The sequence below is a fragment of the Syngnathus acus genome, chromosome 21 (assembly GCF_901709675.1).
Source record: "Syngnathus acus chromosome 21, fSynAcu1.2, whole genome shotgun sequence".
Classification (NCBI taxonomy): Eukaryota; Metazoa; Chordata; class Actinopteri; order Syngnathiformes; family Syngnathidae; genus Syngnathus; species Syngnathus acus.
In genome coordinates, this window is record NC_051105.1 from 14341886 (window position 1) to 14359979 (window position 18094).

The 18094-nt window shown below is 45.1% G+C and overlaps 1 protein-coding gene across 11 annotated transcripts in view; it reads left to right on the forward strand.

The window, feature by feature from the left end:
• Positions 1-18094, forward strand: part of rab3gap1 (RAB3 GTPase activating protein subunit 1) — a 176501-nt gene that overhangs the window by 124432 nt on the left and 33975 nt on the right. For 10 of the 11 annotated variants that reach the window (XR_005101404.1, XM_037280619.1, XM_037280621.1 and 7 more), the window contains one exon: positions 4442-4538. Coding sequence is in view for 10 of the 11 variants with exons in the window: in XM_037280619.1 (XP_037136514.1) it covers positions 4442-4538 (97 nt within the window). In the remaining variant the exon portion in view is untranslated. Of the gene's footprint in view, positions 1-4441; positions 4539-5449; positions 5757-18094 lie in introns of those variants that run through there. The other variant, XM_037280627.1, reaches the window with a different exon arrangement.

Sequence of the window (18094 nt, forward strand, 5' to 3'; positions counted from 1 at the left end):
GAAAGCTCCAATTGTGCCTCGTAAGCATGTCTCTTTGTTTTATGCCATTTTAGAGGGTCCTAATGCTGTTTTCTTTGCACAAACGATATTATTTATTTATCAAAGTACTCACATTATTGTTGATCGATATTCATACGCAAATGCGTCTAAGTCCTCATCTTCTGTATCCAAATTAAACAGTTGGGCAAGTTCGCCATTAAACATGCCAAGTTCACTCTTGTCATTGTCACGTTGCTCTTCTGCGTTGATCCTGGCTTTCCAGAAAGCTCTAATTGTGCCTCGTAAGCATGTCTCTTTGTTTATGCCATTTTAGAGGATCCTAATGCTGTTTTTTTTGCACAAACGATATTATTTATTTATCAATGGCGGAGGAGGTACGTACTCAACGTGAAGTCCTCTGATTGGTTTACCGCCCCGATCTACATAAAACATAATGTCCTCTGATTGGTTCATCGGGTCTACATATTACGCCTGTTTGTTATTCAAGATTCAAGAGTTTTTATTCGCCATGTTTGAGCGTGCCAAACAAGGAATTTGACTTCGGTACATCACAGCCTCTGTTCAACATTTAGGTGACTAACAACACTCAGGACATATGAAAAATGACAAATATTCTCAAACATCCCCTGATCTTAAACTTAAACTCCCAGGAGGGCAAGGAAAAACTCAAAACTCAAACTAGGGGAAATGAGAAACCTTGAGAAGAGACCACAGAATGGAGGGTCCCTCTTCCAGGATGACCAGGCTGCAATGGATGCAGAGAGGACACATAGTACAAACAGTGTAGACAATTCAAAAAAGGTGTGGAGAGCAGGATGTTATACCACAGCAATGACTCTGAGACTCTAAGAGTGGTGTGAGTTCATCAGAGCAACAGCCTGGGGGAACAAGCTGTCTCTGTGTCTGCTGGTTTTGGCGTACAGAGCTCTATAACGCCGTCCGGAGGTGACTAGTTCAAACAGACTGCAACCTGGGTGAGAAGGGTCTGTAGAGATGTTACTTGCACGTTTCCTGGTCCTGGACAGGTACAAGTCTTGGATAGATGGGAGGTTGATTCCAATTATCTTTTCTGCAGTCCTGATTGTCCGTTGCAGTCTGTGCTTGTCTTGTTTGGAGGCCGATCCAAACCAGACAGTGATGGAGGTGCAGAGGATAGACTGGATGATGGCAGTGTAGAAGGTCTTCAGCAGCTCCCGCGGCAGGTTGTTCCTGAGCTGTCTCAGGAAGTACAGCCTCTACTGGGCCTTCTTTCGGACAGTCTATGTGGCCGGTCCATTTCGGGTCCCGAGAGATTGTGGTTCCCAGGAACTTGAAGGTGTCTGTGGAGAGAATAGTATTACTGCGGATAGTGAGGGGTAAAAGTGGTGAAGGGTCACGCCTGAAGTCCACTGTCATCTCCACGGTCTTGAGCGGGTTCAGCTCCAGTTGGTTTTGGCTGCACCAGTGGACTAGCCGCTCCACCTCCTGTCTGTACGCAGTCTCATCACCGTCCCGGATCAGTCCGATGAGATTGGTGTCGTCTGCATACTTCAGGAGCTTCACAGGAGAGTCACCTGAGGAAAAATTGTTGGTGTAGAGAGAGAAGAGCAGTAGGGAGAGGACGCACCCCTGAGGGGCGCCAGTATTGGTGGTCCGGGTGTCAGATGTGATGCTCCCCAGCCTTACACGCTGTCACCTGTTGGTCAGGAAGCTGGTGATCCACTGACAGGTGGAGGCAGGCACCGCGAGCTGGATGAGCTTCTGTTGGAGGATGTCAGGAGCGATGGTGTTGAACGCCGAGCTGAAGTCCACAACAGGATCCTGGCGTACGTTCCTGGGGTGTCCAGGTGGTGCAGGATGTAGTGCAGTCCCATGTTGACCGCATCATCCACCGACCTGTTTGCCCGGTAGGCAAACTGGAGGGGGTCAAGCAGGGGTCCCGTGACATCCTTCAGGTGGTTCAGCACTATCCTCTCGAAAGATTTCATGACCACAGATGTCAGAGCGACAGGTCTATAGTCATTCGAACCTGTGATGGCGGGCTTCCTGGCCACTGGAACGATGGTGGAGCTCTTGAAGCAGGAGGGCACCTCACACAGCTCCAGGGAATGGTTGAAGATCCGTGCAAAGGTGGGTGCCAGCTGCTCAGCACAGACTTTCAAGCAGGAAGGTGACACGCCGTCTGAGCCCGGTGCCTTCCTGATCTTTTGTCTCCGGAACATCTGGCGCACTTCCTCCTCGCGGATCTGGAGTGCGGGTGCGGCCTCTGCAAGAGAGAGAGTAGGTGACAACGGTGATGGAGGTGTGGACAGAGCGGTTGTGGGAGGAGGTGAGTATGTTGATTGTGCTGCAGGAGGACCTGTTGTGTGGGAGGACCGATCAAACCTGCAGTAGAACCTGTTTAGCTGGTTAGCAAGCCTTGGGCTCTCCACAGGACGGGGGGTTCGTTTCTTGAAGCCCTGCAGACCTTTCCACACTGTTGAGGGATCAGGATTGACAGAGACGTGTCTCTCCAGGCTTTCCCTGTAACACCTCCTGGCTTTCCTGACCTCTCGGTTCACTGTGTTTCTGGTCTGCTTGAACAGGTCCCGGTCGCCGCTCCTGTAGGCCTCCTCCTTGACTTTGCGCAGCCTCCTGAGGTTCAGTGTAAACCAAAGTTTGTCATTGTTGTACGTGCAGAAGGTCTTAGTCTGTAGACACAGATCCTCACAAAAACTGATGTATGACGTGACAGTGTCAGTGAGTTCATGCAGGTCTGAAGTTGCAGCTTCAAAAACTCTCCAATCGGTGCAGTCAAAGCAGGCTTGGAGGTCCTGCCTTGACTCCACTGTCCACTTCCTCACAGTCCTCACCACAGGCTTAGAAGTTTTTAGTTTCTGCCTGTAGGCTGGGATCAGATGAACTAGACAGTGGTCTGAGAGTCCTAAAGCTGCACAAGCCACAGAGTGGTATGCATCCTTAATTACGGTGTAGCAGTGGTCCAGTGTCTGTGCCCCTCTGGTGGGACACGTTATGTGCTGTCTGTATCTGGGGAGTTCGTGTGCGAGGTTCGCCCTATTCAGATCACCCAGAACAATAATTAGTGAATTTGATAGACGTTTCTCCATGTCTGTCACCTGGTCAGCCAGCATCTGCGTGGCTTCATTCGCACGTGCGTGTGGTGGAATGTAAACAGCCGCCATGACGATCGAGGAGAAGTCCCTTGGTGAATAGAACGGCCGGCAGTATTTGAAAAGTGTTTCTAGGAGAGGGCTGCAAGACTCTTTCAACACCGTGACATCAGTACACCAACGTTCATTAATGTAGAAACAGAGACCACCTCCCTTTGATTTTCCAGAGAGCTCGGCGCTGCGATCAGGACACAGAAAACACACAAAATAAGACAAAGAAACAGAGAGCGACTCACCGTGGTGGCCATCCGCGGCGCCATCATGACATCATCTATGTCTGTGTGTGGCGGAAGCCACACAAAACAACTTTACAAATTTGCCCAAAAGGTGGAATTTATTTATCAATGGTGGCGGAGGTACATACTTTGCACAAACGATAGTATTTATTTGCCAATGGCGGCGGAGGTACATACTCCTCTACATGTTACGTCCAGTCCTCTGATTGGTATACCGCCCCGATCTACGTAAAATATAGCGTCCTCCGATTGGTTCATCGGGTGCCTCTATATTGCAAATCTGAGTGGCGGAAGCCACAAATACCAACTTTGCAGATTTGCACAAATGATACCATTTGTTTACCAATGGAGGCAGAGGTACGTACTCCTCTACGTGTTACGTCTAATCCTCTGATTGTTTTTTTGCCCCGATCTACGTAAAACATAATGTCCTCTGATTGGTTCAGCAGGTCTTCATATTTCGCCTATATATTACAGAAACTACACAAAACGACTTTACAGATTTTGGAATTTGGTCCACACAAAAGCCGCACCTTATTAAAAGGTGCACCTTCGTTTTTTGAGATAAAGGCTTTTAAATGCACCTTATGGTGCTGAAAATACGGTACATTAATAGAGACAGCTTAATATAACATGGAAAAAGACTGGGTGTTCAAACTTCTGTATTTTTTTAGCCATAGATATTTGTACCAAAAGATCTTTATATCACGTGATGTACACACACACACACACACACACGTACACACACACACACACGTACACACACTTTCGTCTTGTCTCTCTTGCGCTGTTTCCTCACGAACCTCCTCTTTTCTGTTCAACCAAGCTATGCATATTCTTCTTTGGCGGAACCAATGCATCCCGCCACCTGTTGTACAAGAGTGTAATGACACATCGTCACAGAGCAAGGGCAAAACAGGTAGCAGACAAAAACAAATTTCGTCGCTTGCCACAGATAACTGATTAAGTGGGAAACAATGATGGTAATTGTATGGTAAGCAAGTTACTTCAGCATGAAGGTAGCTTACATTATTTGGAATTTGCTTGGTTTTTCAGGTCTTGCATTACTTGGAAGTGCAGAAACCTGCAGACCTGAGTCGCCATCTCCTGCCATGCATAATACATGCTACAATTTTGAAGTTGAAAGAGGAAGGTGAGTACCTCTCAATCAAAAACCTGCGTGTAAGTTATTTGGTTCTGTTTTTACAGGTACATTTTTACTGGTACACTCCCCTTCAAAAGTTTTTAAACCATATACAGTCAAAACTCGGTTTTCGAACGTCCCGGTTCTCGAACAAATCGGAATTCGAACGAAAAATAAGAGATTTTTTTGCTTCGGTTGTCGAACAAAATTCGGAGGTCGAAACTTGCGAGATGAGTCGAAAGGACCCGAGAAAACCCGACCGCGCGGCCCGGATGCCGACTGACTCTGTTCGTTATTGTATTTTCGTTACTTTGAGGATTGTATTAACCCCTAATCATGCCTCCAAAGAAAGCAAGTGGGAGCAGTAAAGCCATCCTAAGACACAAAGACGCTCTTAAAGCAGTGCGACAGTGAGCGCCCGGCCGGCGCGCTGCGGTTGCGCGATCGGACCAAATTAAGCTCCATGCGCACTAAGGTCCACTTAAATTTTGGAAAGTACATCAGGACTTTAAAAATATTTTCTAAATTTCAGCGACGGCTCTGTCACAATAATGCGACCAGCATGTTGCAGTTGCGCGTTCGGCGGCACGCTACTGTTGCGCTTTCGGCGGTGCGCTGCAGTTGCGCGATAGGACAAAAATGCGCAAATGAAAAAATGCTTATAAAGGCGTTTTTTTTTAGTCTTGGAACGGATTAAAAATTTTTCCATTATTTGTAATGGGAAAAATAGATTCAGAATTCGACCGATTCACTTCTCAAACCGCCTTCTGGAACGGATTGTGGTCGAAAACCGAGGTATGACTGTATATTGTAAGTTGTGTATCAAATCCATATATAGAAATAAATGGTCACTTTTTTGTGTATCCTGAGTCATCTCCAGGACCTCCTTTCTGTGGTTCATGCTCATAACTTTTATCCAGGAGGCATTCTACACAGATGCCTGAACCACCTTATTATGCTTCTCTCATTGCGGCGGAGGAGCAGCTCTAGTCTGAGTCTCTCATGAATGACCGAGCTTGTCATCTTGTCCCGTGCACCGGAAACTCATGGCCTACTGCTTCTGTCCATTGCTGAGCGAGAGCCTAAGTTCACTGTTAATTCTAGATCATTGCCTTTCCACACAGCACCTTCACCATGACAGACCGATGTTGAGTCCGCATCACTGCATTCACTGCACCAATCCACCTGTCAATCTCCCGCACCATTCTTTTCTCTCCAGTGAACAAAACTCTAGTCAAGTCAAGTCAAGTTTATTTGTATAGCCCTAAATCACAAGCAGTCTGAAAGGGCTTCACATAGACAAAAATATTCTCAAAGCATCCCCTGATCTTAAGTTCCCAAAAGGGCAAGGAAAAACTCAAAAACCCCTGCCAGGGGAAAATGAGAAACCTTGAGAAGGGACCACAGATGGAAGGATCCCCCTTTCAGGATCACCAGGTTGAAATGGATCCAGAGAGGGCACAAATAATACATAATATGAAAATAAAAAAAAGTGAATGTCCAAGTCAGAGCAAGGGGCTGCCGGAGGAGCCCTCTACTATCCTGGCAGTGTCTTCGAGGAGGTTGAGCTGCAGTTCCCCCAACCTGAATTGGCCCACGAGAAACGTGTCTTAAATGTTTCTACTGAGGTAGCAGTCCTAATATCCATTGGTAGGGCATTCCAAAGCTCTGGAGCCCGGATAGAAAATGCTCTAGACCCTGCAGACATTTTCTTGGCCCTCGGTGTCGCTAAAAGGGCAGCGTTTTGCGAACGAAGGTTACGAGACGGAACATAAGGAAAAACTAGGTCGACGAGATATGAAGGCGCTAAGCCATGCAGTGATTTATAGGTTAATAGAAGAACCTTGAAGTCACATCTTAAATGGACCGGGAGCCAATGTAAGTTGGCTAATATTGGGGTAATGTGATCAAATTTTCTTGTCCGTGAGAGCAGCCTTGCAGCAGCATTTTGTACTAACTGTAGACTTTTGATGCGGGACTTAGGAAGACCAGAGAATAGTACATTACAGTAGTCCAGGCGCGACGTGACGAACGCATGTATAATAGTTTCCGCATCACCGGTCGAGAGGATCGGACGAATCTTTGCAATATTACGAAGGTGAAAAAACGCAATTCTGGTTATATTCTTAATGTGCTTTTGAAAGGAGAGAGTTTGGTCAAACATTACCCCGAGATTAGTTACAGTATCGCTCTGAGTGATAGTACGGTTATCTATAGTTATAGCGGTTTCTTTGAACAAGTGTTGAAAACGAGTTGGACCAATTATCAACATCTCAGTTTTATCTGGGTTAAGACGAAGGAAGTTGAGAGACATCCATTGCTTGATCTCCGCAAGGCATGCCTCAAGATTACAACAATCCCGCCCGCGGATCTGTCATCGATAACGGCATATATAATTGGGTGTCATCCGCGTAGCATTGAAAACTAATATTATATTTACGTATTATGTCCCCAAGCGGAATCATATAAATATTAAATAGAATTGGTCCGAGAACCGATCCCTGTGGGACACCACACGTAACATTATAGAGCTCCGAGGACGCATTGCCATGGACCACTCGGTGCGTCCTATTTGATAGATAGGAATGGAACCAGCCTAGTGCTGACCCTGAAATACCAACACAACTTTTAAGACGCCCTAATAAAATATCGAAGTCTACAGTGTCGAAGGCAGCACTAAGATCGAGTAGTAACAGTACAGATGAAGTGTTTGAATCCATAGCTATGAGGAGATCGTTAGTCACTTTAGCAAGTGCTGTCTCAGTGGAATGATTAGCTCTAAAACCAGACTGAAAAGAGTCATATCGATTATTGGCGACCATGTAATCAATAAGCTGCTGTGCTACTACTTTTTCAAGAAGTTTTGCTATGAATGGGAGGTTTGAAACTGGCCTATAATTACTGAGACAGTCCGGGTCAAGATTTGGTCGCTTAAGTAATGGTTTAATGATAGCGGTTTTAAAGGCTGTTGGCACTATCCCAGAGGAGACAGACAGATTGATTATATTTAAGACAGACGGTCCTAAAATTTGAAATAATTCTTTAAGTAGTTTGGCTGGAAGAGCTCTAAGATAAATTAACTTCTCTATTTGGGGAAGGCCTAACCTATTCCTGACAGAGAGAGGACTTTCGCCCCTTTTCCCAGTGAGGACCATGGCCTCTGATTTGGAAATGCTAATTCTCATCACAACTGCCTTTGCTGCAAACTCACTCTAACAAATGTTGAACATTGTGGCTTGATGAAGTCAACAGAGCTACACTTAAGAAAAAACGCCGCTGCTGATTTCGAAAGTCAGAGTCAGAGTCAGCTTTATTGTCAATTCCTTCATGCTAAGACACACAAAGAAACCGAAATACCGTTCCCCCTATCCCACGGTGACGAGACACAGTAAACGATTAACACACAAGTAAAACAACGGGGAGAGAGTTCAGGACCCCAACAGCCTGGAGATCACAAACTTCGCCAGTGGCGAGCAGTGCTGGCATCCTAGTACGTGCGGCGATGACATCGGACTTATTCCACAGACCTATCTAACTATATATAAACTATATTTCAAATGACTATAACATAACAATTTTATCTAACCATCCGCGTCACTCCAAATCATTAAATCCATTGAAATCTTCGTCCTCTGTGTCACTTATAAACAACGCCACTGTTGACTCCGGAAGTACATGCGGCGCTGAGGTCAGACTCATTGTCAGTGGTGGCTCCAATTATTCCACAGGCCGAGTGCGTCCTCATGCGGTTTAAAGTGAAAATAACGTGAAGTGATCAACTATACAATAGTAAGTAAGTAATGTGTTAATGATCAAGTAATTATGTGTTAATAATTTCACATATATGTCGCTCCTGATTATAAGTTGCACCCCCGGCCAAAGTATGAAAAAAAACTGCGACTAATAGTCCGGAAAATGCGGTAATCAGACCCGAAATACATACAGTGCCATGCGGAAGTATTTGGCCACCTTGAACTTTCCGACCTTTTGCTACATTTCAAGCTTCACGCATAAAAATATAAAATTGTAATTGTTTGTGACAGACCAACAAGTGGGACACAAGCATGAAGTGGAACGAAATGTATTTGATATTAAAACCTTTTTAGAAATAAAACAAACTGAAAAGGTGGGCCCCTTTTCTTTCAGTGCAGCAAACTCTCTGCAGCAGTTCAGTGAGGATCTCTGAATGTTGACGTAAATGATTGACGATGATAAATAGAATCCACCTATTCAAGTCATCATATAAATGCCACATGCTCTGTTATAGTCCCAGAGGTCTGTTTAAAGCGCAGAGAGCATCATGAAGTCCAAGGGACATACCAGACAGGTCAGAGATACTGTTGTGGAGAAGTTTAAAGCTGGATTTAGATACGAAAACATTTCCCAAGCTATAAACATTCCAAGGTGCACCGCAAGAGATATTAAAATGAACGGAATATCAGACCACTGCAAATATGAAGACCTGGCTGTCCCTGTAAAATTTCAGCTCAAACAAGGAAAAGACTGGTCAGAGATGCAGCAAAGACGCCCATGATCACTCTGGATGAACTGCAGAGATCTAGTTGAGGTGTGAGACTCTGTCCGTAGCACAACGATCAGTTATAATACTGCACAAATTTGGCCTTTATGAAAAAGTGGCAAGAAGAAAGCCATTTCGTAAACATATCTATAAAAAGGATCATTTAAAGTTTGCCACAAGCCACCTGGGAGACACGCTAAACATCTAGAAGAAGGTGCTCTGGTCAGATATAACCAAAATTGAATTTATTTGCCACAATGCAAAACATTATGTTTGACGTAAAAGCAACACAGCTCATCACCCTGAACACACCACTCCCACTGTCAAACATGGTGGTGGCAGCATCATGGTTTAGGCCTGCTTTTCTCCTGCAGGGACAGAAATGATGACAAGCGGGCTGGCGCAAAATATAGAAACATTCTGGAAGAACATTCGTTGAAGTCTGCAAAAGACAGACTAGGATGGAGATTTATCTTACAACAAGACAATCATCCAAAACATAAAGCAAAATCTTCAATGGAATGGTTCACAAATCACAATGTCGAGTTGTTATAATGGCTAGACCTGGATCCAATCTGTAGAACTGAAAACTTTTGTTCGCTCTCCAATCAACCTTACTGAGCTCAAGCTGTTTTGCAAAGAAGAACGCGTAAAAAAATTCAGTCTCTCGATGTGCAAAATTGATAGACATTCCCCAAGCAACTTGCAACTGTAATTGCATTAAAAGTATTAACTCAAAGGGGCTGAATAATTTTGCATGACAATTTTTTTTTTTTATTCGTTAAATAAGTTTAAAATAGCCAATAAATTTCGTTCCACTCAATTGTGTCCCACTTTATGTTGATTCTTCACAAAAAATGCATATATCTCTGTTTGAAGCCTAAATGTGGCAGAAGGTCAAAATTCAAGGGGACGTATACATTTACAAGGCACTGTATGTGGACATTGCTACTCAGGCCATCTTTAACCTCTGCAAATATCACAAAACAATCATTAAACAAATCAAAATCTACAATGGAATGGTTCACAAATCACAATATTCAGGTGTTCTAATGGCTAGACCTGAATCCAATCTGTAGAACTGAAAACTTTAGTTCGCTCTCCATTCAACCTTACTGAGCTCGAGCGGTTTGCCAAGGAAGAACGCGTAAAAAATTCAGTCTCTTGATGTGCAAAATTGATGGACATACCCCAAATAATGCATATATCTCTGATTGAAGCCTAAATGTGGCAAAAGGTGAAAGTTCAAGGGGACATATACATTCACAAAGGCCTACTCAGGCCAATTTCAACCTCTGAAAATATCACAAAACAATTAACGTTTACTCAGCTGACTGAAAAGAGCAAGAAATGCGCAGCCTACATGCATCTCAGGTGCCATTTCTGACATTTCTAAACATAATATGTGCCGAGGGGCTTTTCATAAACTTATTTGTTCATAGCTCATTATGTATTAGATTTCAATCAATAAGCATTAGTATGAATTTATTTTACAGAGGCTACTCCAGGGGGTACACCTGCACCACTCATCCGCAAAAGATGCATCAAATGTGGCCACACTAGACTCCGTGATGGCCACATTTCTCTTTCAGTCTGTGCATCCATCCATCCATCCATTTTCTATTTAAAATTTTACCAAGGCAGTCGAGATCCGAATCGAGGTCAGCAACACCCCATCTCCACTATACACAGTGTTAATGGTGCACCCCTCCTGAGAAGCCGGATGGTGGACCAGAATTTCCTCAAAGTGGTCCGAAAGTCATTTTTCCATTGCCTCACCAAACTCTTCCCACGGGTTTTTGCATTAGCAACCGCCGAAGCCACATTCCTCTTGGCCATCCAGGACCATTCAGCTGCTTCTGGAGTCCCACATGCCAAAATGGCTCAATAAACTCTTTCTTCAGATTGACAGCATCCCTTACCGCCTGTATGTGTTCGGGGTTGCTGCCACGACCATAGCTCCAATTGGCCACCTCAACAATGGAGGCACAAAAGATGGTCCACTCAGACCACATGTTCCCCGGCTTCCCCGGGTCATGGGCAAAGTTGGAGTTGGGTATTGAGACGCTTTCTGTATGGATTCTTCTAGATCGGGTCTCAAACTCAATTACCTGGGGGCCGCTGGAGGCTGGGTGAGGCTGGGCCACATCAGGATTTCCACAAGAAAAGCGCTGATAAAACATTCCAATGTTCTCAAATATCTTTATTTTTAACACTAAATAATGAATTAATAAATAAATTAAATATGAATAAAAAATAAATAAATCTGCAATAATAAATAAAATAATAAAAATGATAATACAGCAGATACAGACGACTGAAGAAACCACATTGACTGACCGACCAACTGACTGGCTGACTAGAAAAGCGCTGATAAAACATTCCAATGTTCTCAAATATCTTTATTTTTAACACAAACTAATAAATTAAATAAATAAATGAATAAACAAATGAATAAAAGAATAAAATAAAAAATTCCTGCTTTAGCAAGCATCTCACTAACGACGTCTGCTGTTAGGGTAGTGTTCACTCCAACTTATTTTGCAAGAACCACACTGGAGACAAGTTAGTCGTTTCAGACACCTGCAGGCGGAGAGTTCACTCGTCGCTGTGCTTACAGCGATGGTCGAATGAAGTCTGAAGTCAGGCCTCATCAGGTGCATATTTATTGAGAAGAAACACAGTGGGGTTGAAAGTGGGGGTGTTGGAACACAGGATGGGGTGTAGCCGCTCCCCTGCTGATCAAAGCATAGCAGGGGGCCTTTTACGACTTTGTGGAAACAAAGCAACTCTGATTGCTTCCTCTGCAGCTAGTCAATCAGGTGAAAAGAGCTTAGCACTTTGGTCTACTACTTTTGGTAAGACAGGACAGGCTAGGTAAATTATCACAGGTTACATTCCAACATAATCATACGATGAAGATATTCTGCAAACCCTAACATATCCCCCCTGTTTTATCATATGAGTATGTCAAACCCGATCAATCAAACATAAGAAAGAAAATACAATGACAGCAATAATTTCCAGTGAAGACGAGGTATTTCCCTCAATGCTCCAGTCCAAATTTTGTGTGCAACTGAAAAACCTGCGGCCAGATTAAATGCAGGAAAAGAGTTACACGGCCCCTTTGCCTTAGGCGACCAGAATGTTATCAATAAAAAAAGAAAAAGAAAAACACAGAAACAGTACATCATTGTACCCATCACTTGCAAGGCATTTTCGATGGTCAAATCATCAAGTTTCTGTAAAAGAATGCTGAGCTAAACAGCATCTACGCAATCCACGTCTCGCAGCACATCATAGTCATCACATCCGTCATCTCTAAGAAGTTGTATATGCACTTGTGCCACGGTAGAAGACACAAACCTTGTCACAGCAGACTTCAAACATGGGATAACACAGGTCGTAAACAAGCACAACAATACCAGCACAGCAAGCACAGGAGTCACAAGTTTCAACAGCAACTGCCACCACGCGCCAGAGAATAGCCATGAAGAAATCCCATTGATGTGGGATGTTATCCTCCGACATGGCCTGCTGTAAATTCCTCAGTGAGTTCATGGCTTCCTTGATGTGCGTGTCGTTATCTCCTGGGATGTATGTGCAACAGGAAGACCCAATGATGTGGCACACACCACCTTGTGCTGCCGTCAACAAGTCCAGAACCATCCTGTTTTGCAAGACCATTAGTCTAATAGCCTGGATCTCTCTATTTTGTCCATCATCGACTTGCAGTGAGAGGTTCACAAAGGATTGAAAACGATAGTTCAGTGTCTCGATGAAGAGAGATTGTTTTCCAACTCCGATCCAAGGAAAAAGCGCATGAACAACTTTGTTTCCGACAGGCCATATTTTATGGTCGTCCGGAACATTTGCACCCCAGACAGGGTCATGGGGGTCAAAGGTTGTAATCGCCCTGCGGCGACGTCCAGAAGAGTTGTGTGCTGTCGTCAGCTGACGATGTTGTATCCTGTAGGTGTGGTCTGTCACCCACACTGGTGCACACACTCCTGTCCAGTTGGCGGGCAGCATCGGATAAACCTTGTGACCACAAAGCCACCAGCCATTCTGTATGAAGTATGTTCCGTTTGATGGTGCAGCCATGTTGGTCGGAGAGCCCTCACCACCTGAAATGGCTCTCTTATCCTGACACTCAGTGGCGATGTCCAAAGCTCCCATCCAGTTCCCTCCTGGAGAGCAGTCTCTGTCAATGCATTTGTGGGTCTCACTTCCTTGGACGTAACACGTATAGTTCACTCCAGGTGGCCGGTCTGTGAAGGCCACCTGCGGCAGTGTTCGTCCTTTAACAGTCACATTGAGATTTGTCCAGAAAAGCTGATCACAGGTACCTTCCGCAAGTCCAGGGCGGGACGGGTCGGCATCACTGACTGTGACAGCACGGTGTTGATATCCAACTCCTCCCATGGATGCCATGCATTTCGCTTCAGTGACATTCATTGCTCTGGCCTCCAAGTGAACTTGTGTGGAGGACGGCGGGAGTTTGGAACACACATAGCAGCCCTCCTGTGTGTGCGATCTCACAGTGAATTTGACGTAGCGGTACCACGTGTTGGTTTCGTATGGGTTTCTCGGGTCCCATGACCAGTCCTCAAAGTTCTCATCGTGTGACCATCGTTTTCCACGGTCAACATTGTCACTTGGTCTGTTCAGTTGAGTCCATAGACCATAGCACGCTCCAACCACAACGCAGCAGAGGATCCATCTGGCATATGGAGCCCCGTTGCTACTAGGATGGCAGAGACACCGGGACATCCCCTCGCCTAGCGGAGTGGGGATCGTTGTTTTCTTCACCAACATTGAGACGTCCCACCCTAAACGATAGGACTCCTTTGAAGTTAGCCTTCCCCACCACTCCGAATTAGGGGTCCAGCACTCTCTGCAACTTGCAGTGGCTGAGGTGAATCCAGCTGGGCCGTTCAGCTATCTTTACTGCGGTGGGGGTAGTCAGCAGGACTTGGAATGGTCCCTCCCACCGTGGGCTGGCCCAGCTCTTTCTTTTGATGACTTTGATGTAGACCCAGTCTCCTGGCTTGACGCTGTTGTCGACCTGTGAGGATGAAAGATCAGGCGGCAGTAAATTTGCATTTGACACCTCTGTCAGTCTGAGCGTTCTAATCATGTAGTCTGCCAAAGACTGTTCTTCATCTGCCTTTTGTAAATCTGCATGGAACACAGGTAGTCTATATGGCCTGCCGTGGATGATTTCAAAAGGTGTTAGCCCTTCTGAAGTGGGAATGATTCTCATATAGAGCTTCACTAAGTCTAGGCACTCCGGCCAAGATCTGCCTGTTGTTTCCATGCATTTTTTCAACCTGCTTTTGATAGTATAGTTTGCTCGTTCAACCAGGCCAGCGCTGGACGGGTGGTAGCCGCAGTGGTTTTTTAACGTTACCCCAAGGTGTACAGCCATGTTCTGTACAACTTGGTTCACAAAGTGTGGACCATTGTCACTGTAAATGGTTTGGGGGATGCCATGAGTCGGTATGATGGCTTTGCAAATGGCTTTTGCCACTGTTAAGGCATCCGCACGTTTAGACGGAACTATTTCCACCCATTTGGAAAATGCATCAATCATCACTAGGCAGTATTTGTGAGGTCCACTTTGTGTGAGCTCAATAAAATCCATGTGCATGATTTGAAATGGGTAAGACGGTTTTGGAAATGAGCCTCTCTTAGGTCTCATGTTTCCTTGTGGATTATGTTTTACACAAACGGGACCATGGGCTCACCACCTGTGGGAGGGGCCAAAGGCAGGGACTGGGCTCATCCAAACCAAAGGTAGTGAATTGTTGATGTATGATGGACCTCATCCCCCCTGTCGACACATGGCAAGGCCCATGCGTCGCAATTGCCGCTGCTTTAAAAAGTGACTTAGGCAAAACAGGTTTGTCATCGACGCGGAGGATATTATCTGTGTCCGCTATTGCTCCTTTTGTCGTCCACATTCGTTTTTCCACCATTGGAGCATTGCCCTGCATCTCTGTCAGTATAGTCTTATCTATGAGTTGCGTGTCCTCTGAATCTATTAAAAAAAATTCATGGCCATGTTTCCCTGCTGCCGCTTCTTTAGCAATTCTGTCCGCTAGTCTGTTTCCATTCGAGGCTTCGTCTGTGCCTGTGGTGTGAGCAGCACATTTACACACAGCCAGTTTAGCAGGTAAATGAACGGCCTGCAACAAGTCTTTCAACAAGGAGGCATGGGTAACTGGCTTACCAGTTGATGTTGTCAACCCCCTGCGCTCCCATTGCTTTGCAAAATAGAACAGAGTAGAAAACGCATACTGACTGTCTGTGTATACAGTGACTTCCTTATCTTCCGCCAATTCACAAGCTCTTGTTAGTGCAATTAGCTCAGCAGCCTGCGCCGACCTGTTGTATGGAAGCTTCTCTGCTTCAACAATCTGGTTTGGCAATTTCACAATTGCATACCCACTTTGATTGTTCCCCTTATGATCCTTCGAACATGACCCATCCACAAACCACTTTTCCCCTTTGTCAAGTGGTGTGTCAATTAAATCTTGTCTGGGCAGCTGTAGATGTTCTGTAGCTTCCAAACAGTTATGTGGGGTGCCATCCCCTGGCAACGGGATCAGCGTCGCCGGGTTAAGGACTGTGCACCTCTTTATCAGAATGTGTGGTTGTGACAGGAGTGTAGCAGTGTAGGATAGGTGTCTGGCAGGTGACAAAAAGTTCATCTTGCTTTGTAGTAGCAGCACATCTACAGCATGTGGAACTAGTAGCTCCATTTTGTGAAAGAGCACCACATCTGCAGATTGTCTCACTGCAAGCGCTGCCGCGCATACTGCTTGGACACAGTCTGGCAAGGACTGAGCCACTGGATCCAATTTTTTTGAATAAAATGCAATTGGTCGTAGTTTGCTGCCATGGCTCTGCAGCAACACTGAGGTCATAAACCCATTCCTGCAGTCTGCTGTTTGTACAAAGGTCTTATTGTAATCTGGCAAGATAAGAGATGTGGTTTCCATCAGAGCCTGTTTCAGCACTACAAAAGCATCATCTGCTGCTGGTGTCCACATTATTTTTTCTGTCATTGCCATGGGGACTCCATGCGCAATATCCAACAGCGGTTGCGTCTTTTCCGCATAATGTGGGATCCATGCTCTGCAGTAATTGCAGAGCCCCAAAAACGACATAATTTGTTTCTTTGTCTCCGGTTTTGGTGCATCTGCAATGATCTGCTTTCTGGTTTTCTGTATCTGTCTTCCAGAAGCTGTCAACGTGTGACCTAAATAGTTCACTTCCCGTCTGACCCATTGGAGTTTGTTCTTGTTCACTTTATTCCCTGTTTTGCAGAGATAGTGCAACAATGCTAAGGAGTCTTCCTTGCAAGCAGCTTCGGTTTCAGAGGCCACCAGGAGATCGTCTACATAAACTAGAAGCTGGCTCTTGTTTGACATCTGAAAATCAGCCAAACAAGCCATGATAGCTTGCGTGAAAATAGTTGGACTATCAGCGAATCCCTGTGGCAATCTGGTGTACGTATAACTTTGCCCTTTAAAGGTAAACGCAAACCAAGACTGTGAGTCTGGGTGAATTGGCACTGAGAAAAACGCATTGCTAAGATCAATTACTGTGAAAAACTTATGGTTAGGTTTCAAAGTGTTCAGAAGTGTGTGTGGGTCAGGCACATTAGGTGCTCTTGTCTGCACTGCATCATTCACCGCTCGTAAATCTTGTATCATTCGCCAATCAATTTTATTGGCCTTTTGGACTGGGAAAATAGGTGTGTTGCAAGGAGAATCCGAGCACTTCCTAATGATTCCTCCTGACAAAAGATCATTTATAACAGGGGCAATCCCGTTTATTGCCTCCTGTTTTAAAGGATATTGCTTAACTCTTGGACGCCACTCTGATCTTGGTTTGATTTGCACTGGCGGAATGGATGTTAACAGTCCTACATCAGATGGCCCCTTTGTCCACAGTTTGTCAGGAAGCCCAGCCAGTTCCCCCTCCTCCTTTTCATTCAAACAAATGTTAACTAGTCAGGGACGCGCATAAGCGCATGCCCTACAGACAGCTACTTCACACACAGTTTGCTTCCACACGTCACAACTGGTGCTGTAGCTCCACCCATCACCTTTGTCCACATAGTCTGTGACAGAATCCACAAGTTTAATCCGGCAACCCACATCTGCCCATGTTATACTGTGAGGTTTAAACAATGAAACGTGGGGTACAGCCGACAACTTGTATTTGTCATCCTGAGGAGCGGGCAGGAGCACAGCAGCAGCTGCAAATGACCTGCGATCAGTGTACAGAGCAGTGATTGTTAAAGTTACTTCTGTGTCACTGAGAAAGCTCTTAATATAGTCATCTTGTGGATCAGTGAGGATGTTCATGGAGACATGTAATTCATTACAAGTCATGGCTGATTCCGGTCGCGTCAATTGTTTCCGGGCTTCCCTCAGCAAATTGCCTGGTAGCTCGGGATTCTGTTCAGCAGAGATGTCATAGGAACAGCAAATCCGCTCACCTGCCTGCGCAGCATATGAGTCTACATCTCTCACTCTACATGCTCGCATGCCATCCTTTACTGGGATTATTGCAATTCCCAATCTAGTCATCAGATCTCGTCCCAGAAGGTTTATGGGACATTTTGGGGATAGCACAATCGAGACTGAAGCTATGACTCCCGTTTCATCATCTCTCACTACAACTGGATTGGAGATACTCTCCTTGTGTACCTGCCCATCAGCAGACTTTACCCAAATAGTATTCAGGGAGGCCTTTAGAGTTGGGACTTTAGTTTTTATTACGGTTTTACACGCTCCGGTATCACACAAAAACTCTACTTCGCTTCCTCCAATGTTTAAGGTAACATATGGTTTTTCTTTTAATGCGTTCAAAATGTCCCATGCTGCATGGACATCTACTATCTCTTCCTCTGTGGGAGCACAAGAGATCACATGGGGGGAGTCTAGTCATGCTGACAATCTGGCTTTTCCTCTGCCCCTTCCTCCACCCTTTGATAGGTGTCGTTTTGCCTGACGACACTCTCTTGCGA